Genomic DNA, 24544 nt, shown 5'->3' on the forward strand with positions numbered 1-24544 from the left:
CCCAAGCGGGGATTTTTCGCGTTACTAGAGCGCGTCAGAAACTTATATGGGGAGAAATGTCATACCCTGTAATGTACCCCTAGCACATATGAACCTTTAATATAGGGGTCTGCGTTGAGGGCAGACCGTCAGACTAGTAAAAAAATCGATCCTCAGAAAAACTCGTACGCGTCAGATAAATACAAGGTAAATTAAGTACATGTAAAACAGTGTAGATTTCAATAATCTAACGATTTTTTTTTTTTACATTTTCACAAATCTGTCATGACTTTCGATCACGTCCAAATCGTCAGTCACTTAAATAGGATACTTTTTTGAGTTTACTTAACATTCCCTCTGAATATCTGACACGCTCGAATAACTGCTTTTCTTCTTTTTTTCTATCCCTTTTTATGGCCACCGTCCACTAATTACTCGTCAAATTAATATCGCTCGGTTATCAGAAAGACATAGCGCATATACATTATGAATGTCTGACGCGCTCAAGTATTTCCATGTGAATGTTTTTTTTTTTTTTTTTTTTTTTTTTACATTTTTGAAACATTTTATACATAAAATATGTCAATATATAAAAATTTAAATTTTATAAATCTTTCCTATTACATTAAAAGTTTTAGAACTACAGTATATAAAAATCTATAACAAAACTGAAATGTGGACCCCACCAAAGACTATAAATTTGTTTACATGTTAAATCATAAAACAACTTTCCATAAAGCACACTAATATGTGTCCCGTTATGCACGAAAACCCTATGCACCAGATGCCAATTAGTAGTCACAGCAGGGAACGTGTCAAAGAACTTAAGAACTAGCTAACTAACTTGAGATAGAATTTAACAACTTGATCACTCACTTGAGATAAAAGTCAATAATGACATCATTTAGGAACTGATCTTCTCCGAGGCAGGCATAATCTTCAGTGTTGATAGGAATTCCACCTTTTTCTGGTGGAGGAGGGTAAACCATAATACTGCAACAATATTTATAGATTACTCAAATAAATTGACAAAGTAAGACTCATTTGCATAAAAGATTAGCATAACCCATTCAGTGCGGCCGGCCTCACTACAGGATGGCAGACCTGCGCGCGCAGTACGGACGTTTTCAGAAGGGGCCGCCTTGCCGCTCTACACATAAAGCCTCAGTGTGATTCAGTTATTCGTTGTAGACCGTTGGATCTCTGTCGTATTTTAGGTTATGACCAACGCTTTATTGTGATCGGTTTCGTTCGCGTTTACACATTACAGTTCTTTTTCAATAGGAGCCCGTTGTAATCTTTGAGTGTTTAGTGTGTTATTTTTGTGTATATCAACTGTGTAATTCTTTCTCTACAGTATTTGAGTGTTTTTTTTTTATAAAAATGGATCCTGCAGTGCCAGGTACCTCTGGTCAGACTAACTTTCACACCAGCAATGAACAAAACTACGACAGTGATGTTTCTGTGGATTTCATACAAAGAGTTGTTGACGACTCTTCCTCAGACAATTCATCTGCTTGTTCTGAAAGTGACGACGAGGCTACTGTTATTGAGGTTTCAACTTGGAGTATTACAACAACAGGTATGAGACCTATTGAATTCGTCAGAACCGAATCTTTGTTAGTATCAGTCCCGGGGGTTGGTTCCCCAATAGATTTTTTCACACTCCTACTTGACAATGTTTTCCTAGAAAATATTTTCAAATTTACAAATGCTTATGCATTTAATTGTGTATACAGTAAATCAACCTTGAAACCGAAATCAAGAATCAATGCGTGGAAAGACATCACTGTACCCGAGCTGAAGACATTTTTAGGCGTTTTATTGCACACAGGCACAATAAAAATGAATTGAATCCAAGACTATTGGAAAACAGATTATTTATTCAATTTCAAGCGTTTTAGTAATTTTATGTCGAGGGACAGGTTCTTGTCCATTTTGCGTTGTTTGCATTTTTGCAAAACAAACGACAATGCTCTTGACCCCGGTACTGCAAATTTCATAGAAAAAATTCAGTTTGTTGTAGGTTACTTCAACGACAAAATAAGAAGTGTTTATTACCCTCAAAAAGAGTTATCTCTCTATGAGGCTATGGTACTGTGGAGAGGAAGATTACACTTCCATCAGTACATCAAGAGCAAAAGGCACAAGTTTGGTGTCAAATTGTACACTTTGACAGAGCATCAGGGATTTATTCTGAGATTCCTCACGTACACGGGCAAATCATATACTACCGTAGGTGGTTTAGGGCATACGGAGAAGGTTGTCCTACACCTTTTGAAGGATTATTTGGAGCAAGGTCATTCAGTGTATATGGACAATTTTTATAACAGCTACACCCTTGCTTCGAAATTTATTAGCTGTAAAAACATATTGCACGGGACATTACGTATTGGTCGAAAATTTACACCCCAAGAAGTAACCAATCAATCCCTGAAGCAGGGTGAGACAATTGCACGCTGTGCAAATAGTGTAATGATTGGGAAATGGAAAGACAAAAGGTCAGTATTATACATCTCAACTGAACACGAAAATGAAATGGTGGATTTTGTGGACAAAAGAGGTCGTACTAAGCCTAAACTCCTTCCAATAGTAAAATACAATGCTCATATGAGTGGTGTTGATCGTGCCGATCAGTTGATGGCATACCACCCATTTGAAAGAAAAACCATCAGGTGGTATAAAAAAAATCTTTGTACATACAATACAAATGATTTTGATGAATGCACATCAACTGCATAACATGCACAACCAAAAAATGACGCTACATAATTTTTTATTGGAAGTGATCAAAGGACTTTTACCGCTCCCCTTACTGTAAATGTTGAAACTCCAGGTCAAAGAAGAATGAGAAAAGAGACAAGTTAGACAAAATTCAAGGCCAAGAGGCAGCCGTACCAAAAGAAACAAGTGCAGGCAGTGCACGAAAAATGGCAAACCAAATGTGAAAATTGCTTTCCATTGTGTAACATGCCCTGAAAAGCCTGGCCTGTGCATGGGTCAGTGCTTTGAATCTTACCATGACTCTGCAGTAAAAGACTGGATAGGTGGAGGTGGTGTATATAATATTTATAACTAATAAGAATTGTGATAAGGCTATAATTTGCGGCAGGCCAAAATTGGGGCCGAGCTTGTAACGTCAATGGTCAAAGAAAAACAAACGGAAATATCATTTGGACAATCATCCTGGACTTTCAATGAAACAAGTAAGTGATATCAGCAGCAGAGCACTCGTAACAACAGCTTTCGACACTATGGGACCAGCACAATATGCGCCCGACCCCAGTAGGGACCGAAACTTGTGACGTCACAGTTCCAAGAAACTCAACCGGAAACGTCATTTAACCCTTTCCGGGCCAGACGGCAATATATTGCCGCCATAGATTGCGTCTGAAAAGCGCCAGGCGGCAATATATAGTCTCCTTGATATTCGTAGTTTTCTTAAATAAATACGACGTCAAATGATTAAAGTTTAATGTTTTTTAATTCCCTGGTATATTTGTAGATAATTAATATGAATATCATTTTCATTTTGGAGGTCTATGGATTTTTATTTCGTAATTGTCACGTGACATTATCAGCTGACTCGATCTTTTGTTGTTAATTCTTTATGCTTTAGTGTAATTGTACTATTGTATGCTGGATTCTTCTTCATTATTTTATTTTGTGGTTGTAAATATTAGTAGTGTTAGTTGTTACGTGCTTAGCTATTGTGTGTAGTAGTTACAATGACTGACAATTTGCGATCTCATGGGAGTGAAATTATAAATAGCACATTTGTAAATAGAAAAAGTGTAAATAAATTTAAAATAAAATTGTGTAAATATTTCTTGGTAAATAGTGTTTTTTAACTGTATTGAAAATGCTTATGAATCCTACAATCATCTGTTTACCGGTACAGCCATAATGTGAATATTTATTTTAAGTTTCTTGCAATGTAAAAGTCAGTTGCTTTAACACTTATAAAATGTTGCGAAGTACAGTTATGCGTATTTATACAAAATGTGTCATAAAACATTTATTTATGAGAGAAATAACACAAAATTGTGTATGGTTGTTCCTTTCTAAATGTACAATATAATAAAATAGCTTCCAACAGTAAAATTATTTTTCCTTTTATAGTTATTTGCAAAAAAAAAAAAAATATTTTATGTAATCTATTAAAACATTATTTTTCTAAATTTTAAATTACTTAAAACTACATCTACATATTTTTTTGTTGATAGTATATATCTATACAAGTAATTTGGTGCAACTTTCAGGTCATTCTCTAATTTTTATGAAAAATTATAAATTTTAATCTAAGATACTGCAAAATCGCCAATTTTAGCCTGGCACTTTTGACTAGTCACAAGGGGATATGAGATGTGAAAAAATTTTGCAGCTTCTCATATTTGGTCCTGGCCCTGAAAGGGTTAAACCTTTAATCTTGCCTTTCCACCGTACAAGGTAAGTTTTTTCTACATAAAAATTGTTCAGCATCTAGTAACCCTAATTATGCTTTTTGCCGCAGTGATTGTGTTAAAACTATACAAATAGTATGCATAGTTTATTCTCACCCTTTAATATTTTATCTTCATCTTAAATTTAAGTATTTTTTACCTTATATGAAATCAAATATTTCATGACACAAACTGAAAACATTGAAATAACATTAATGTACCATAAATACATTTTAAAGGATACAACTTTTCTGATGTGTTTCAAATAATAAGAATTAAAATGCGAGGGAATTTTAATACTTGATTTGATAACTTACGTTTGAATATTTTGTCCATTAAAGGGTTGGGGCTGCTGCTGCTGTTGTTGCTGCTGCTGGTTGGGTTGTTTCTTTAAGATAAATGCTTGAACCTTGAAGGAAAAATGTATTATTTAAAGAATGAAATACACAAATTTTTGAGTAGTTCTAAGCTCATATATTTTTTAAATTTTGTTGACTTTGAAATATTTATGGTGCTAAAGATTCAGTGTCTATAATGTTTTAACTTTTTTATTAGATATAAAGAACTGTACTTTTAACACACTTACTAAAGAATAAATGCATTTTTTACAAATAAGATGTGGCAAAACTTGTCCTCTTACATTTTATTATAATTATTGTTGTTTAAACATACCAACAAAGTGCAATGTCTTTGGATACACAAAGTACTTGTTATCTCACATCATATGTTTATCAAAAATAAATGTAGTCTAAAAAGTAATCACATAATTAAAGCACTACATTTAAATAAATCAAAATAATAGAAAATACAAACAAATTTTTAATATAAACCTTATGATATCATTTAAAGACTACCCAAAATAACAAACTAAGTCATATAAACCAGTACAATCAAGATAATAAATACTGCTGTTTGTTTTTGCTATGGAAGACGTTTGTACATACTAACCTCTTTGGGAGAAGCTTTCACAAGAATGTCATTAGCCTCTTTCCCAGATAATTCAGCAAACACATTATTTTCAGGATTACTAAAAATAGTTTTTAAAGTTTGTTTGCAATCCTCGTCAATCTTGTCTGGCAGGAATGTGATTCTCCTATGTGTTTCATCTGTAAGAAACATTTTATCCGTAAGAAAACTAAACAAAACTGATGTGATGATATATTATTTCTAAATATAATTGCTAATACATTAATCCCAAAGTGTCTACTGCATTACAAACATATGTGGTTTTAATTGAAGATTTGATATGACATTTAATTTTTAATTTACTTTGCAGTAAGTCCTTGTAAATACACCCTTAACTAATTTATTTGTATTTATTACAATAATAACATTTCTTACTGGTTCTGATTCTGGCCCTAAAAACAATCAAAACACCAACAGTGATTAATCAAAAAGAGAATGAGAATTCTTCGAATTTAAAATAAATGTAATAATATCCAAGTAAAAATTAGAAAAATGATAATTGATCTTTTGTTGTATCAAAAGGTATATTCATGCATAAAAACTTACTTGAGCTCATACTGTCATAATAGAAACCATTTTTATCATCCATTTTCAAAGCTTTTCTAATCTTGGCAGCAGCAGCAGGCCTGGTGTAGAAGAACAGTACTGGCATTTGTCTTCCAAAATGAATAAGCACTTTGATTATTTCATTGTACAAAATCTTCAATTCTACAGACTGGTCTGTAATCAAAACAAAACAAATATCACTGTTTATATGGTAATGGTCTTCATAACATGTACTTAAAAGAAACCTTCAAATGATGTTGCAACCTGGCCACTGTTCATTAACAAAAATTGTATACTTAAGGTTCATGAGACCCTAAGTTAAGAATAGTAAAGATTGTTGTTGGAAAGGGTTTCATCTACATATATCCATTTATATAATGAGTATCATAATTAACCATGTACCTAGAATTAACACGTTAGCTGCCAACCCCGAAAAATACGTTTTAGCGCTAAAGCGCCAAATTTTTAAAAGATAAATTGTTGTAACCTTTTGTTATTTTTCTCTTCTTTGGTTACTAATAAACATGATTTTATGATTTATGTATATTTATTACGTTTATAAAGCGTCGTGCACATTGGCCCGACAGAGCTTTTTACAAGGCGATATATCACATAAATCATTTGCCGTCTGGCCTATACGCCCGACGCCTGATTCAGGGATATTCCGTTTTGTTGATGTGCAGCCTGAATAATTCCCGCGCTTTAGTTCTCTGTCTGCAATTGCATCAGCTTATTTCTAACCCGCCTTTTCCACATAGCTGAGTGCCAATTGACGTGTTTTGTTACTGGAATCCTACATTGTGTTTTTTTATAAGTAATGTTTCGATAGTTGTGTGCGTGTATACTATTGATCGGTAAAAATGAGTGGCGATAATCTTCTTACGGATGAAATCGAACGTATGATTGAGAATCCGTCTTCCCCAGGTGATTTGTTTGCAGAAATAAGTGATGATGACAGTGTGGAGTCAATGGTGGTTAGTGATATACTGGATGACACTGATAGCGACCTAGACTTTATTCCTGGTACTGATTAAGAATATTACTCTGATGACAATCAAGAATCAAACGTGGAACTTAATTCTACTGATGCTAATGGAACAGTTACAGATATCACAGGTACTTCTTTGATTTCTACAAACGCCAAGGACAATGATTTGGGCTGGGAAATGTTTGAGGGTAAGCAGAAAACGTTTCAGTTCACTCAGACAACAAAATTTAATTTTTGTTTACCGAACAACAGAAAACCAATAGATTTTTTTCGTCATTACTTGACAGATGAAGTAGTTGAACTTATGGTTGTAGAAACTAATCATAATGCAAATGAAGTAATTTTAAAGCTGCGACTAAGTCGTAAGAGTAGGCTAAAAGACTGGAAAAATACCAATCATGGGGAAATGAAACAATTTATTGGCCTTCTTTTATATATGGGTTTAGTAGGACTTCCAAGAATCAGTGATTATTGGTCAAAAAATCCTTTGTATAAATTCTCAGTTGCCCGAAAAATAATGAGTAGAAACAGGTTTCAGTTACTCTTACGTTTCTGGCATTTTAACGGTAATGAAAACCTCAAAAGAGATGGGCGAATTGGTAAAATAAAACCTCTGCTTCTAGCACTAAACAATTTATTCTTCACTTTGAAAGTAGCAGAGCAAGATTTAGTTATTGATGAAACTATGGTGCCGTTTCGTGGTAGACTAGGTTTCCGGCAGTATATTCCCGGAAAGGCCCACAAGTATGGGATAAAAATATTCAAGCTGTGTGATAAAACGGGTTATACTTATGCAGTAAAAGTATACATGGGGAAAGGTACTGTAGAAGTGACAAAAGACAGATCTGTTGCGACTAAAGTGGTACTGGAACTCATGACAAACTTTTTAAATAAAGGCCACAATTTATATATGGACAACTACTATACATCAGTAGAATTGGCTGATGCTTTGTTGTCAAACAAAACACATCTTGCTGGTACGGTGAGAAAAAGTCGTAAAGGCCTACCAAAAAACCTTTTAAAACAAAAACTTAGGAAAGGTGAAATGGTTTGCTCCGAAAATAAAGATGGTGTAGTTGTTACCAAGTGGAAAGACAAAAGGGAGGTACACATGCTTTCCACATTCCATAGGCCGGAGTACGTCGTCCTTGACCAAAAGAAGTTGGAGGGCCAAATGTAATGAAGCCATTAGTCATCGTTGACTACAATAAGGCGAAGGTTGGGATAGACGTATCCGATCAAATGTCATCATATAACACTGCAGTACGGAAGACAATGCGTTGGTTCCACAAACTAGCTGAAGAACTTCTTCTTGGAACTGCAGTGGTAAATAGATGGTTGGCCTACAATAATTTTCTTAACCACACTACATCTCATAATAAAAAAAAACAAAACTTAGTCTCTATCACTAAGTTTAGAGAGGAATTGGCCTATTCCTTGATGAACGTGCAGGAAGAGCCACGCATTCCAAATGTGACCACTACAGGGCACCACTACCTGACGTCATCTGCTTTTGTTGGTGGAGGAGTACAAAAACGCCGACAAAGAAAGGTGTGCAAGTTGTGCTACAAAAATGTATCAGAGGAAAAAGGACGTAAGGTAGCAAAAAATTTGACACAAGTAACTACGTTTTGCAGTGAATGTCCAGAAAAACCATTTTTGTGTGAAACATGCTTCAAAATTATACACAAATAGTATATCTTCATTCATCTTTTCTATAGGGTAATTTTGTATTTACTTATTTTTCTTTACTTATAAGATTGAATTATTTGAATAGTAAGGAAAGTAAAAAATATGAAAATAAATAAGATACAACTTTTTATTTACTACATTTACTTTTTGTGAAACTTATGAAATAAATCTCTTTTTACTGTAAAATAACAAATCATATATTTTATTCTTCCTGGTAGCAATAATCAGGCTAAAACCTTATTATTTTATATTCTAACACCGATAAAAATACCCGTCGGGCAATGTGGCCCGACAAAAATGTCCAATGTAGCAATCTCATTCATATCACTAATAACAAAAATAAACACAACAAACGTTCTGTTAGTAGCAGAACTCTTCATAGTTCAATCAGTTTCAGTTTGAGTCGTCAAGGTGCAGCACAGGCACGAAGGTAATCAAAATGGCGGGTACCGTCATTGTTATGCTGTCGGGCCACTTTACCCGACGTGCAATCTCTTAAAGATGTAGAGCGTCGGTCCATTTGGCCCGACGTGGCAGCTAACGTGTTAATCTGGCATTTGGTATGCTGCATTGATTCATCCATGCTCCATTTCAATTCATTGTTATTCTATCTTTATTTCAATCTCATTATGCCATTCCTATTAGTCCATTAGTATAATGTGCTTATCTACATCCAGAAATGATAAGTAAAAGACAATATTTGTATTCTGCAAAATACGTATTTTATATTCAGGGTGACCATCCAAAAACGGTATGTTTCTTACTCTATTTTTGGCCCTCAGACTTGCAGATGATAGTTTAATGAATTTTCATATTCCATACTTGTAGAAAAAGTAAATAAATATTGTGTGATTGTAAAAAGAATCACATGGAAGAAAAAATCAAACTTCTCATTAAAATGATGTTTAGTTAAGGGTTCTTTTATTTTTTTGCTTTCCTCCGCAATCATTTATTGGATCAAATTCAAAATTTTTACAGATATTTTATATTTGTTGCACATTTATTTACTTGTGTTTTTAAGTTATTATTTTATATTGATTTCAGTGAATTTAATTTGTGATTAATCATATACCAGTAGTAGGTTACAATTGATATAGAAATAACAAAAATATTCTAAAGCTGAATAAACTAAGCTTATCGGTTAATATTTTACAAGTGTCAAACTACTTTTTCCAGTCCAATGTAGTTGCTTGAGAATGTTATGTTGATCACAGAAAGTATTTCTCGAAAGTAATTTCACTGCTTCTGGTTATTTAATGGTCGATTCTATTTCTGTCAATTCCAAACGAGAGACAAATTTTATATCAACGAGCTGTTAATTTTAATTTGCAATAAAAATAGGGACTAAGCAAAGTAGCTACGACAAGACAACTTGTTCTAATTAAAATCGACTTACCCAGACAATACTACAGTGGAACCTCGATAAGTCGGATTAATCGGGGCCGCGGCCGATCCGGGTTAATGAAAATCTGGGTTAGCTGGAGAATTAGGTAAAAATTAATAAAATACGGTATACTTACAGAAAAACTCCATTATAATTGTAAAAACATCAAACATATGCACTTTTAATTATTATTAATCCTTACAGTACATTTATAACTGTTCATTTCCTGGTAAAAAACTCAGTCAGCTTTGGTTGTGCCAATGTCGTCTGCCGCTTGCGTGCTGTGCGATCCCGCAGTCTCTTCAACATGAGCAATTCAGCCGGCGATGTTTCTGCCTGCCGCTCGAAATAAATCATTAATTCGTTTAGTTTGGTCACTGCATCTCCATGACTCATCACTGGATCTTCAATGTTCCCGTCTGCCTCCTCAGCGTCTGATTCATTAGTATCAGGTAAAAACGACGCGATCACTTCCTCGTCAGTAAGTGGCTCATAGCCTCCGTTACTGTCTGCCCCTAACCACAATGTCATTTTCATCGACTTCAGAGCAGCCATCAATACTTTGGAACATATCCAAAAGTTCTTGGGGCTGGACATCGTCTGGAGAGTCATTTTCCATATTACAGTTCCCCACTGGTTGAATTATATTTTAGGGCAAGTCGCATACACCCTTCCACAGTCTTTTCCAAGATTTAATTAAGCTGATTCTAGTCACTTATTCCCAAGATTCTGCAATCATGTACATTAAATGTTTTGAGAATTTCAACTACACCGTGTTCTCCTTCATTGTCAATGATTGTGCTTGATTTTCTCGAGAACCCCCTGGTCCATGGGCTGTAATAGCGCTGTTACATTAGGCGGCAAAAACTTGACGGTAATGTCCCCACTGACCAGCACATCTGCAGACGGATGTGAAGGAGCATTATCAATTAGTAGGACAGCTTTAATTGGCAACCCACAATCTTTTAAATATTTCGTCACATCTGGCACAAAACAATCAAAAAACCAGTTTTTAAAAGTGTTGCTGTCCATCCATGCACTTCTTTGAGACTTGTAGACAACTGGTAGAGAATCCTGATTTACGTTTTTTCAGTGCTCGCGGATTTTTTGCTTTTCCTATTAAGAGTAGAGGAAATTTATGCTTCCCTGAAGCATTGCTACAGGCCATTATTGTCAATCGGTCTTTGCTTTTTTTGTATCCCTTTGAGTCTTTTTCAGTTTTTGAGGCCAAAGTTTTGCTCGGCAACACTCTGTAAAACAGACCCGTCTCATCGGCGTTATATATTTGATCTGCCGTTAAATTTTCTTCTTTAACAAAATCCAAAAACTTGTTTTTATAGTCATCAGCAGTGCTGTTGTTCCCAAATAGACTTTCTCCTGTGATAGATAGTTGGCAAATACCATGCCGCTTTTTTCACCTATCCAACCATCCTTGACTCGCAGTAAAATTTGGTTCACAATCAGGCAACTCTTTATTTAGCTTGATTGCCTTTTCTTGAATGATAGGCCCAGACACTGGCAAACCACGTTCCCTTTCCGCACAAAACCAAACATATAAAGTGTTGTCAAGAGTCTCGTTTTTAGCTTTCTTAGCTTTGCACCGATTACCCAAACTGTCTTTTGTTATCATCTTGAAACAAAATTCTTCGATTTTTGTCCTATTTTTTTCCAATCCGATACTGTAGATGTACCGACACCATAAGACGCTCCAATTCACCTTTATCAATCCTACCTAATGCCTCTAGTCTCTTTTCCATTGTCACTACAACATTTTTACGCTTTGTTGCCATCGCGTAGATAAAAACAAACGCACAACACAAATGAAGCACACTATCTGAAGCACGATTGTAGAACAGAAGCAAACAATACAGTACACTACACACACAACACGGGCACAAGCGAGCGGAGCGAGGTGGTAGGAATGGTACTGAGGGGCCAGGCGTGGCAGTAGCGTGGGAGAGGATTTGGGGAAATACGCGTCTGTCATTGTTTCCGAGAATCCGAGACAATGACCGCCACTCGGCCGCCGTGTGCCATGAGTCACACACTCACTGTTGTACAGTCCCATCAAATACTGATGCAACATCGATTCACGAATACTATACCACTAAAAAATATTACGTTTTTATTATTGAAATGTTTGTCTGATTTTTTATTTTTTAATTGAAAATCGGTCTGGGTTAGCCGGACTTCCGGATTAACGGGGGCCGACTTATCGGGGTTGTACTGTACTGAACTTAGAAAAAGTTAGGTGACACCACACAGCAGGAGACGTGTACTCATGAATATCTCCTTGTTAAGTTAGCATATACTTTTGTTGCCAGTGTACATTACGGTTATTGGTTACAACAATTATTAGTAGTAGCTCAAATGTGTTTGTTACAAGAACATAAACTTGTTATCATAAACAATTACTTTATCCATACACGTTTCAATTCGTCTTTAATGAGAATGCACGTGCAATTAATGGCTTTCTCATGAAGTCCATGCAGGGTCAGGAAAATGTTTATTTTAGACTTATTAGTTATTATATATGAATATAAACATTAAATAATGCTTGTATTAATAAATATTAATCAATATGTACTCACCAGAATTTAAAACTGGTACAGTAACTTTAAGGCCATGAGGAGTAATAAGAACCTTATCTTTGGGAACAACCTTGTAGGAGCCTATCCTGACTGTACGGCACTGCAAGAACGTCTTCTCATCAGCACTGGCATTGTCTAGTGCCAATTCCATATCACCGCCACCTCCTAAAACATTTCATATTTAGAATGTACAAAAATCTCTCATTGTACTTTTACGGACTAATAATTATTGTTTGCATAGCAGGGCTTCAATATACACGACTAAAAGCAAACTTTTTAAGGCTATTAAGACCTCTCTTGCAAAGCTCTGGACACAGGTTTCAAGAAGTAGTTCACTACACTCAAAAATAGATGTTAATGTTGCTAAAAACCCGTCATGTAATAGTCATGGGCTTTTATAAATTAAACCTCATTTAAGATTTTTCTTTTATACGTATTCCCTTAAATTCACAATAAGACAATCTTCCTTTTTCATAAATCCAGCGATCATGCCATTAACGTTTAGACTTAAATAGTTTCATGCACTTTCTATTTTGACCATGCTTGTTTGTTCATTCAAAAACCAAACATGATATTTTGTGAACAAAATTAACTGAAATTTCCCTTGTACATTTTGACCGGTCAATTTAAAAACAAAATCTAAAGAAAATTAGATAAAAGTATTGACAGTACAGCTATGCACATATCACGAAGTTTAAAAACACTCAAAATACATTGTAAGGGTACTAAAGCTTGGGTAACATTATAAGGGTGACAGATTGCATCCCTTATCAATGAAAATTTACTTAAAACACATAAAAAATGTGAAATTGCATATATGGTTTGATAAATAACTCCAATAGCTCGTTCAATTAATAGATATGTGCTAAAAAAAAACACTGAAAATGGAAAGAGTAATATGTGACCAGTAATGAGACTGCAATGGCTCACTTTTGCTAATAGAAATGCACATATATAAATCAAAGTTCTAGGTTCTATATTGGGTCCTCTGCTTTTCCTATATGATATAAAAGAAATGCCACAGTACGTAGATGATCTGAACAAGGTAAACTGTGCTTATATGCTGATGATTCCAATCTTAAAACATCTGGAAAACCCACAAATTAAATAAAAGTTACTTCTTTTATATCAACGAACATTATATACATTTTTATAGGTAATCAATTTATTTCTTAATATGGTTGACCAAATTGTATATCTTTCTGTACAGAACAAAACAGACATAAATTACATCCATGACTTGTAGTGGAATCCTAAAAAAGCGTAGGTAACTCTGATAATTCTACATTTATAACATGTTCAGTCTGTAAAATAACATTTCATAAAAAGCTCACATATATAGGTTCATGTTTTTCTACACACATCATCAATATACTGAAAATGAACCAAGGCCAAAATCAAACAAACTCCAAAATGTTATTTATATAATGTGGTTTTGCATTCTTCTGAGTATGTTAATGTACAATGTTTTTAAATATGATATGTAGAAGTAAAGTTAAAGATTGTATTACACTTTTTTAATATTTGCAGAATTTTCTCAACAGGAGCATTTAGAATCTGTTAACACATTTAAAGTAAGGTTAAAGGGAGAGAGTACATGAGTTGAGAGAGTTTTACCTAATCTTACATGGCTGGTATGTCTTAAACAGACTCATTTTATATCATGTATTGTTAATGTTGGAATGCCTGTAACAACTCAAATCCTATTTGAACAAGTGGGGTTTTTCAGACTAACTATGTGTTTCAATAGTTTAGTGGATGAAATATAGGCAACTCATTTATGGAATTAGTTAACCATTTCAGGAGGGAGAATAATTGATTTTTATACTAAATGTATTTATAGTTTACAACATAGTGACGTTGATATTCACAAACTGGCATATTCACAAAAAAGTAAGATGTAAAACTATTAAGTTTCTTAAGAAAATGTATACAGAAATTATAAATTGTAATAAAACAAAAATGCCTAAAGGGTCATATTTTTAAAATGCAAAAAACGAGACAATCTTGATAATCAATTATAATATCAAAGAAAGTAAAACAAAGACATAAAACTACAGTAAGCTCCCTCTTAATCCCCTTGGATCAACCACCTGTTTGATTAACCGGCCACTTCCAGGAAGATTTCACCAGACTTGACTTCTGCAGCATCAACGATGATGGACTGTTGATAAGAACAGAAAACACCACACGCCTCTTGTTTTGAAACAAATTAGTATTTTGTTACTACCTTTTACGAGTTTCAGTACTTTTAAAAGTGAGTGACAACTAGAGTGGGTGAGAAAATTACTATTACTATACTGTATTTTTTTATCAATTAATTAATAATGTATTTCTACATGATCAAATAAATTACTGCAGTAGTTTTTACCTTTCTGAATTTGTGTTATAGGCTTTTTTGGTTCCACTGACTTATAGGTTATCTTACTTACCAGTCCCTACCATAGTCGGTTGAGAGGGAAGCTACCGCGTGTAAAGTATCAGGAAAAATATCCAGTTTATCAATAATGTTATAGCAAAAATGTCCAGACGTTATACAAATTTAATGAAACAAAAAACACAAAGGAAAAAAGGACACCAGAAAGAATTAGAATAAAACACAATTATTTGATAATGCATAACAATGAGTACTCATTTGGAAAGTAAACAACATCATGAAATATGTTATGCCTCCACTGCTGGCAGATCAATAAGTTGACACCAGCTTCATTTTAGAAATGGGACTATACTAATGTGGATTTACCTAACCAAAATAAACAATCACCGTGGAGACAGACAGAATAAGGCTATAAAAATGACAGGAAGATTGAAAGATATGTAAAACAAAAGCATACCAAATTTACATAATATGAAGAAGTTTCAGTTAAAAATGGTGAAACATTTAACTGTGGAAAATTTATGAAAGTCATGCTCAAGGCTACCACCCTTTCTATTGACTGATGAACTCAAAGATTAAAAGAAAAGGCTATTACAAAATAAATTTTCATTAATGACGTCATAAAGAACCTCAGTGCTCTTCCTGTAAAATTTGATTGGAAACACTTTTTTTAACTTCAAAAGTGAATGATTTGGTTTTTAAAACTTGTGGAGATGTCTATTTTTGGTTTATAACCAAACTTCCGGCAAAACTACGTTTTGTTCTGAGGGGATGTAACTATGATCTCACCACTGACAGACTGTTTCTGCTCTGTAATCATCTCATCTGTGATGACCGGCTCTTTGTCGCAAGAGGATAGTTGACTGTTGGAATCGGAGTGGAAGTTTTCCTCCAGTGGTTGAGCGTGAGCGTGAGCGAGGCCGAGCAGCTCTTCATCGTCCGATATCGTCAAGCACACTGCAATAGTTTCTTCGGTTACACTTCACCCTCATTTAGTTTTAAATCTGCTGTTTTCTCACAAGGGAATTTGTAAAGACTGAATGATATGATGTATAAAAACCAACAAATTACATATCCCACCAAAGTGACTGTATATCTTCAAATTTGTACTTGTCTCGGTCTGAGTCAGTTACCTATTCGTTTTGAAAAAAAAAACCTTGTTAGACAGATAAATTAAATTCCAGAAACAATTACATCTGTACTTTTCTCTCATAGTTATAACCTATTCACAACTAATGTCAAGTTTGGATTTATTTTAGTGAAAACACCTGAGATTTAATGAAATTGTAGTGAAGTTTTTTTGTTAGAACTCTAGCAAATTACATGAGGCCATTTATAATTTTACTATTGTTTGAAACTTTATTGATTGAATTGTGCTGACTGGAAATATTTATTTTTATTAATATTGTACTTCTGTATTATTTTTATTCAATACTATTTACAAATAGCAATTTTACAATGGCTTATCTTAAAACTTGAATTTTTTTAATTAATCTCTTATTGGTCTCTAGATAGACACTTAAGCCAAAAAAACTTACATAGCATTTAAGTTGTCTGATAAATATTTTTAAAATTCTAATTGAACCAATGTGAGATAATACAGCAAAATCTACAACAAAATAATGCATAAAGCCATTATGGTGGGATTTTCCAAAGTATGTTTTCTATTTTCTGAGCACACTTAATGATTTGAGCTACATTTAAAAGCAATATTGTTTAAATTACAATGAACAGGGAAAAATGTATATACGTTAAAATAAAAGTTTCATTTTTCTATTTCATAATGAAAACATCACATAAATTTTAAAAGATGCAAAGTAAAGAGAAATTTTTATATAAAACAACAGCAATACATACAACAATTTGCAAACATATACCTTATTATATAAGGATTTCGGTATTTATTAAAATCAGTACTTTTTTTAAAGGAGACTCAAGTTTTAGATAATAACTACTACAATTTAAAATTTGTTGACGTTTGCATTTTAATTCATTTTAAGCTGGAATTTTAAGTTATTTTAAAGTTTCACCCTGTGTTTACATTACAGTATAGAGTATTATATTACTGAATTATACCGAGAAGTTTCATAACTCTACTCCAGGCCTAAACACAAGAGGAAGAAGTTTTTCTGGCCCAATTAGTTGGTTACATTGCTTGATTTGTAATTATTAATATGTAACTCTTATTATAAGTTACAGCAGCATGGAGTTTATTTTATAAAAATTTGAGAGGGATAAACAAAAACATAGTACAGTTTCAAAATATGGAATATTTCCTTGTTAAAATACCAATTTCTTATTGTATCAGTATGCCAAGAGCCTGTTACAACATCTACTTCTACTAGACAGGGCAATAATAGGCTACTATCATGCTTCGAACTTTGAGAGGCTAAACAATTTCACAAGAAAACAACAAAATGCAAAATAACTTAAGATTTGCTACTCTTCTTAATTTGATTCCTTTTAGATCAGATGAAAACTACTAAGAAAATGCATTTTTATTATTGTATGAAACCACCAAATTTGAAGGAATTTATACGGGTTATATATGTATATTAAAACAGTGAAAATTAATCTTTTGGAAGAATTTGTTACATTTTTATACCTGTTTATCCTGAAATAAGTGAAAATATGTGCTGGATTAGAATTAACAAGTAAAACGACCACGCCAAATTACAATTCTGTGTTTTAACTTAAAAGTCAAACACTAACCAATGTGAATAGAACATGGATTCAGAGAAACATTATGTTTCTTTTCATGTAACAAAAATTTCAGAATGTCATATCTAAAAGACACAACCAATACAAAGAAAAGAATCGTGGAGACATGATTTAAATTATTCTTCCTTGAACATGTATCAAGGCTTTCTACGCAAAGTTCGACAAAAATACTGTATGGGTGAATTTGTAATACACATGTTGGGGTTAAGTTCTGATGATACACTCCAATTAAATTTTTTTAGTTCAATTTTATAAATTAGACTATAATAACAAAATTGCAATCAGTTGAGATTGTACATGCAGGGGAAATTGTTAGGTGAGTTGTAATATATGTGTAAGCCTTTGAAATAAAATTATAGATGACAATATTTTTGCTTAAAGAAATATCAGCTGAATAAATTGATGAAACCACGAGAATTTTCAAAATAAATTCTTCAGTTTATGAAAGATGAGAACAAATCTTTAATTAAAAAATTAAAAATAACTTCAGCACTCTGCTTGTGTGTATTTTAAGTATTAATCCAACAGTCTCTTAAATATTTAAATTTTCAGGCTAAAGCACATAACTCTTTATTCACCATATTATACTACAGTACAAAATTACACAGAAACAAATTAAATAAAATTTAAAAAAGAATTTGTAATACCATATTTTCCCTGGCACTTAACAAATTTAATCAAGATTACTAGGGACTAAAATACAAAAGATCCTACATTGCGGAAACTTTCATACGTAAAGTAAGGCCAATACTTGTAATGTCTATAAACAAAATACTTTCTATTCTGTAACTATCTCCTACCAGAGAGAACTAATAATGTATAGTTATCTTCGTAGAAATTTTAAACAACAGACGTACTCTGGCTGAAAATAATTTTGTATATTTAAAAATCATTTAGTATATTTACCCTTTAAGTTAGGAAGGTTTTATTTTATAATTAGATAATGTTTGGAGTATAAACTATCCCTAATAAAGGTGGCTTTAACTTAAACAGAGTTTAAAAACATCTATAGATTTGTAACCAAACATTTTTATTTCAAACAACTGACTACTGTACAGATATCGAATCAAAGGAGTTTAAATTGTTAATCTCTTCACCTGGGGGATGTGTCTACCTGAGCCCTTTAAGATTTCTTCAAAAAACAATTTTAGTGCAGGATGGCCAACATTGTTCCATGGTATTACAAGTCAACAAGGATGCTTAAGAATAAAATTAGTTATTTACAGTTTGTGTGAAACAACTATAAAATAATTACCAATATAAAAGACTTATCTAATGTTCCATATAAACACAGATGAGTTTTCCACCACTAACTCCTTTTACAAAACAAACAATAGATAACAGAAGGAAGATTCAACAGATATATGTTTCGATTGGGATGATACAAGTCTAATGTTACCTCATTGCAGTAAGTAAGTCTATGTTGATGTTAAAAATCAATAGTTTTATGGTCAACGGCAGTCCAGTAATACTAATAGTTAATTTACTTATTTTACAAGACGTGAAGAACTATAATAAGCATTGCAGTATTTCTGAGATTTCTTCATCTACAAGGGTTATTCCAAAAGTAAAGATTTTTTTTCGCTGTAAGTATTTGAATTTCTTGCCAAGGACAAAACACTTCATGTGCGCTGACTCCTGGCAAGCGCTATGGGCGTTGTTACTGTTGCTGTGTGCTGTTTATAGCGTCAGTTCACAATGCTTAAGATAATTGATCAGTCTGCCGATAGTGAAGTAAGGGTAGTGATACGGTTTTTGTCGGCAAGAAACATTTCAGCAGCAGAAATTCATCAACAGATTACTGAAGTTTGCATAAGTGGTGTGAGCTTTTAATGAAGGACGGGAAAATGTCCATGATGAACCACGCTCTGGCCGAACATCAGTAATCTCAGATGATTTAGTCAATGCGGTTGACGATAAATTTGTGAAGATCGACTATTCACTATTTTAAATTTAGAAATGTAATTTCCAAATGTGGGTAGAACAACTTTGTACAAAATAGTGTCTGAACACTTGAATTTTTGAAAATTTAATGCCCGTTGGATTCCCAGGCTGCTTAATGAGTCCCAACGTATGAAATGAATGGCTTCTGCTCTTTCTTTTTTTGGAGCGATATCATAAGGAAGGTGATAAATGACATAGTGAGTCTTTTAACCCTTTCCACTCGTATGTCGGACATCGTCCGACATTGCTATTTTGCCGTTCCGCTCGTATGTCGGACGCCATCCGACATTGCAGTGACGTCAGCTTTACTTTATTTTTAGCCGGCCTACGATGTTTCCGATTGGTGCTGCGATCGCACATCATTCTCAGGAACTAATAAATTACAGCTGAACTACGATTGGTCGGCTGCTGATTTATTTTGCTTTGTCATTGTAGTCACGTTTCCTAACCAATTTTCAGACGCGTTCGCATTAGTGACTCGATATGTCGTTACCAAGTACATCTTTTCTTTCTGATTCAGAAGTTATTGCTGAATTACTTAATTAAGGCAAGGATAATCAAATAAACATAAAAAAGCCAACAGTTATCTGTCAGTATAACAAATATATGGGTGGCGTGGACCAAGCAGACCACTATATTGCTTCCTAAAAATTTTCCCGTAAATCTCTGAAGTAGTGGAGAAAGCTATTTTTTCTGGATGTTGGAAGTGGCAATAGCTTTCTCTTGTTCAACACGAATAAACAAAACCATGGAGAAAAAACAATTCAACACAGGAATTTCAGAGAAATCCTTATCACTGAACTTGTAGGCCATGTCCGTAACCCTATGAGTTTGAAGCGGGGTCGTCCTTCATCAGTAGAAAAAGAAGAAAGGCTAAACAAACAACCTCACTTTCTTGCAGCTCATCCAACAAAAAAAAACTAAAGACTGTGCTGTTTGTAGCAATAGAAAGGTGCCAGGAGGAAGAAAGGAAACACTTTACTATTGTAAAACCTGTTCAAAAAATCCTGGTCTTCATCCTGCAGAGTGTTTTGAACGATACCATACCATGCTAAAATATAAAACTTATTAGTGTAAGTATCAAATTTTATATCTCTATAATATAAATTAGAAATAAAATAAAATTATTATACAATATAATAATGTATATACTTTATTGACTTCCAGTTTGCTAAAAATGGGTTTTTTACTGAAAATATGCTAAAATAAATACGAGCTGAGGGGGCAGACTAGTGAAAAAAATCTGAGTGGAAAGGGTTAAACTATACTGTTGCAGGGGACGAGGCATGGATATCTTACATAACCCCTGAGTCTAAATGTCAGTCAATGAAATGGCATCACCAGTCAAGGTTAAGGCAAAGCAGACAATGTCAATACGCAAGGTTATGGCGACCGTGTTTTCGGATAGTCATGGAGTATTGTTAGTTGACTTTATGGAAAGAGGGACAACAATCAATAAAGCCGCCTACTACGATACCCTGACTAAACTTCAACGTGCAATCCAGAATAAGCAACGTGGTCTTTTGTCGTCTGGAGTGGTGCTGTTGCACGACAATGTCGAACCCCATATTGCGAAAGAAGCCCAAAATCTAATCAAGAAATTTGGATGGGAATAGATGGACCCTCCACCGTATAATCCGGACTTAGCGCCAAGTGATTTCCATTTGTACCACTACCTAAAGGAGTTTCTTGGCAGCAAGCGCTTCAACACAGATGATGATGAAGTGAAAGAAGCAGTTAACCCATTGGGGATCGTATTGTTTTGGCGCGCGGGCACGAATTAATTTACAGTCAGCGGCCGCACGACCTGCAATGGTGCGCCACAGTATCGCTCGCTATCGTACACTAGAAAATTCGGCTGTGAAGGTATTCGTTCAGATGGAACATGGGCCTGCTGGGGTATCCGTGATGTAGTAACGATAACACGCGAGCAAGGTTCGGGGGTGACAGGGATGATGTCTGAATCATAGTCTAAAGCGGCTCGGGCGAAGCGATTACAACATCCGGGCCATTGTCTAAACTAAACCCGCCAACATATACGTCTGCGTCTTTTCGTTGTGTCACTAACCTCAAAAGTATTATAATAACAACTGAAGAAAACACCCAATCAGAAGCGCTAAAAAGCAGAGAGTAAAACTCATATGAATGATTTTTCAACTTCGACATACAACTGCGATCTGTAGGATATTTATAAAACTTTTTAAAACTCTAAACGTAGACCGTTGTTAAATACCCTTTTTTTTTTTTTTTTTTTTTTTTTTTTTCTTCCTTGGGGCGGCCTACTGCCATGCACTTAAGCCTCAAGGGCCTTTTGCGCACAGCCCCGAAAACACCATGAGGACTACCAATCTACAACTTCAGCAGTTCAACAAACCGCCGAAAACAACCTATCAAGTCCTCCTGGGAAAAACTCGCCACCCCTGTTCAAGCTACCAAAGATGGCAATTACCGCTCTCTTGCTATTGCTGGGCAATCAAAGAGCAGGTGCTCAAGCAGTCTCCTCCTGCTCATTGTACACCTTCCACAGAGCGGATCCTCCTGAAGGATACCAACTCTGTGTAGAATGCTTCTTCAGGTGACCATGCCCCGTAATGAGACCAATGACCTTGGAAGACATTGATCTGTTTAATGAGAGAAGGTCCGAGGCCACCTTGGAGGAAGGTGACTGTAATACCATTCTACTCACTCTCAAACCCGGATTGCAACCTCCACCTTCTCCCATGCTCTCCGCGCGAATCCATTTCGAGACAACCCTTAGAGGATTCACACCTTGGAACTCCGCAGAATGGTTGAGGGCCCGTCATAATTGTTGCTGAGCCCTGGTTGGCCAGGGCATCAGCTCTTTCGTTCCCAGAAATCCCCTTATGACCAGGAACCCAACAAACGGTTACATTGTTGATTCTGGCAAGGGAGGAAACGGGTCTGATAGCAATCCCAAACCAGTTTGGATTTGATTGCGCAAGAATCCAGCGCCATCAGCGCTGCCTGACTGTCCGTGAAAATGTTAATCGTCTTGCCCCTATATCGCAGACGAAGATTCTCACGAGCACATTCCATAATGGCTGCGACCTCCGCTTGAAAAGACTGTCGGATACGGACCCATAGGAACCACCAGCTCCCTACATGGTCTCACTCCCAGAATTCCAGCACCTATGCCGCTTTTTTTGTTTTAGAGCCGTCTGTGTACCATTCGAGCTCCGCTGGTGGAAGAGGTTGCTTCCCCTCTGACCAATCATCCCTTGAGGGCAAAATAATCCTAAAGGGTTTGTCAAAGGAAAACTTTTGTGGCATCTGATCAGAGATCATATGCAAAACATCCTCCTGTATCAGAGTGCTAATTCTGCAGTGCCCACCGCTGCAGCCCACGACCAGAATCCCGTCTGCTGCAGACAGTAGGCACTCTTCCTGGCCATAGCTCGAATGACAATGTCCAGGGGGGCGAGATTAAGACAACAGTCCAGAGCCGCGCCTGGCGCACTAGGAAAGGCCCCTGTGATAGCGAGGCAGGCCATCCTTTTGGATACCTGCCAAACGTGCTACCGACCGTTTTGGCTTCCATTTTTTGGCCACCATACGACGACAGCTCCGTACATTAGTGCAGGTGTCTGACCACGGAAACATAAAGCCAGTACAAGAGCCTCGGCTTCAGTCCCCAGGGCCCACCTATCACACGTCTGCATTGCATTAGAGACCACTTACCCCTGGCCAATGACCCTTTCTAGATGAGGTCCCAGTTTAGAACCCTATCTAGGATCACGCCCAGGTACTTGACCTCAGGCTTCAGCTCAACGGGTGAGCCTTTAAATAGAAAAGGACCAATGCCCTCCATCTGTCGCCTCCCTGGTAAAGGCAACCACGGCAGCAAGTGTATTCAAGTGTTCAAATACCCTTAGTTGACAAGTGAAGATGATCGCCTGATCTATCAGACATTAAAAGAAATATTTGGAGGGAAATTTAAAAGCAGACTGCTTTTGCGACCTGAGCTCGTCATCCAGGGCCCGGCCGCTGCGTGACGAGCCCAGCTCGTCAGTGATCCGCAATGGGGTTAAAGACTGGTTGTCTTCGCAGGCGACCGATTTTCTACAACCCTTCCCCCCCCCCCCCACCCCCCCCCCCCCCCACCCCCCCCCCCCCCCACCCCCCCCCCCCCCCACCCCCCCCCCCCCCCACCCCCCCCCCCCCCCACCCCCATTTTATACTAGTCATTACACATCATCCTGTTCAAAATTCAAGTCTATAATATTGTTCACAAAGTTACAGTAAGTTTAAAATATCGACACGTCATATATATATATACATACAAAGTCAATGGAAATTACTAATCGCAAAAGTATAACGAATATCGCAGATTGGGGTCCGATTAAGATATGAAATGTTTCCAAGTTACGATGTAAAACCAACCAATCCATCAATATAACTTAAATAGACATGTGTGTTTGACTTACTGAAAGATTTCATATACTAATCGCATAGTACTTTTTTTAGTAACTAATTTGTGATTCATCTTCTTCCTTAAAATAAATTTTATATATATATAGCCTATATATATATATAAATTTATTAATTTATTGAAATTATATATATATATATATAATTTCAATAAACATTGAATCGAAAAAAGTACTTGCTCCGGCGGGAGTCGAACCCGGATCTCTCACTTGCCGGGTGAATGTGCTACCATTACACCACAGAGCGCTTACTTTTTCCGATTCAATTATTTTGTTATTTGGCCGTATCTGTCACATATGCGTTTAAATAAGCAAACTAACATATGACCGGAAGACTAAACACCTGTCAAACGACTTTTTTTTATTTACATCAAATTGTATAAATGGCAATAGCCTTATTTAATTTCAATAAACGTTGAATTATGCATCACTAGACCAAGCGCCAAAACCCAACATTTCAGAAATC

The 24544-nt window shown here is 35.4% G+C and overlaps 1 protein-coding gene across 1 annotated transcript in view; it reads right to left on the reverse strand.

The window, feature by feature from the left end:
• LOC124358449 (sentrin-specific protease 6-like) overlaps positions 1-19990 on the reverse strand; it is a 36653-nt gene extending 16663 nt beyond the window's left edge. Inside the window, exons 1-7 of the mRNA XM_046810744.1 lie at positions 19842-19990; positions 15755-15945; positions 12589-12753; positions 5934-6107; positions 5370-5527; positions 4739-4830; positions 856-972 (exon numbers count right to left, since the gene is read on the reverse strand). Of these exons, the coding sequence (XP_046666700.1) occupies positions 856-972; positions 4739-4830; positions 5370-5527; positions 5934-6107; positions 12589-12753; positions 15755-15945; positions 19842-19990 (1046 nt within the window). The remainder of the gene's footprint in view (positions 1-855; positions 973-4738; positions 4831-5369; positions 5528-5933; positions 6108-12588; positions 12754-15754; positions 15946-19841) is intronic.
• Between the last annotated feature and the right edge of the window lie 4554 nt (positions 19991-24544).

Source organism: Homalodisca vitripennis, chromosome 3 (genome assembly GCF_021130785.1).
Source record: "Homalodisca vitripennis isolate AUS2020 chromosome 3, UT_GWSS_2.1, whole genome shotgun sequence".
NCBI classification, from domain to species: domain Eukaryota; kingdom Metazoa; phylum Arthropoda; class Insecta; order Hemiptera; family Cicadellidae; genus Homalodisca; species Homalodisca vitripennis.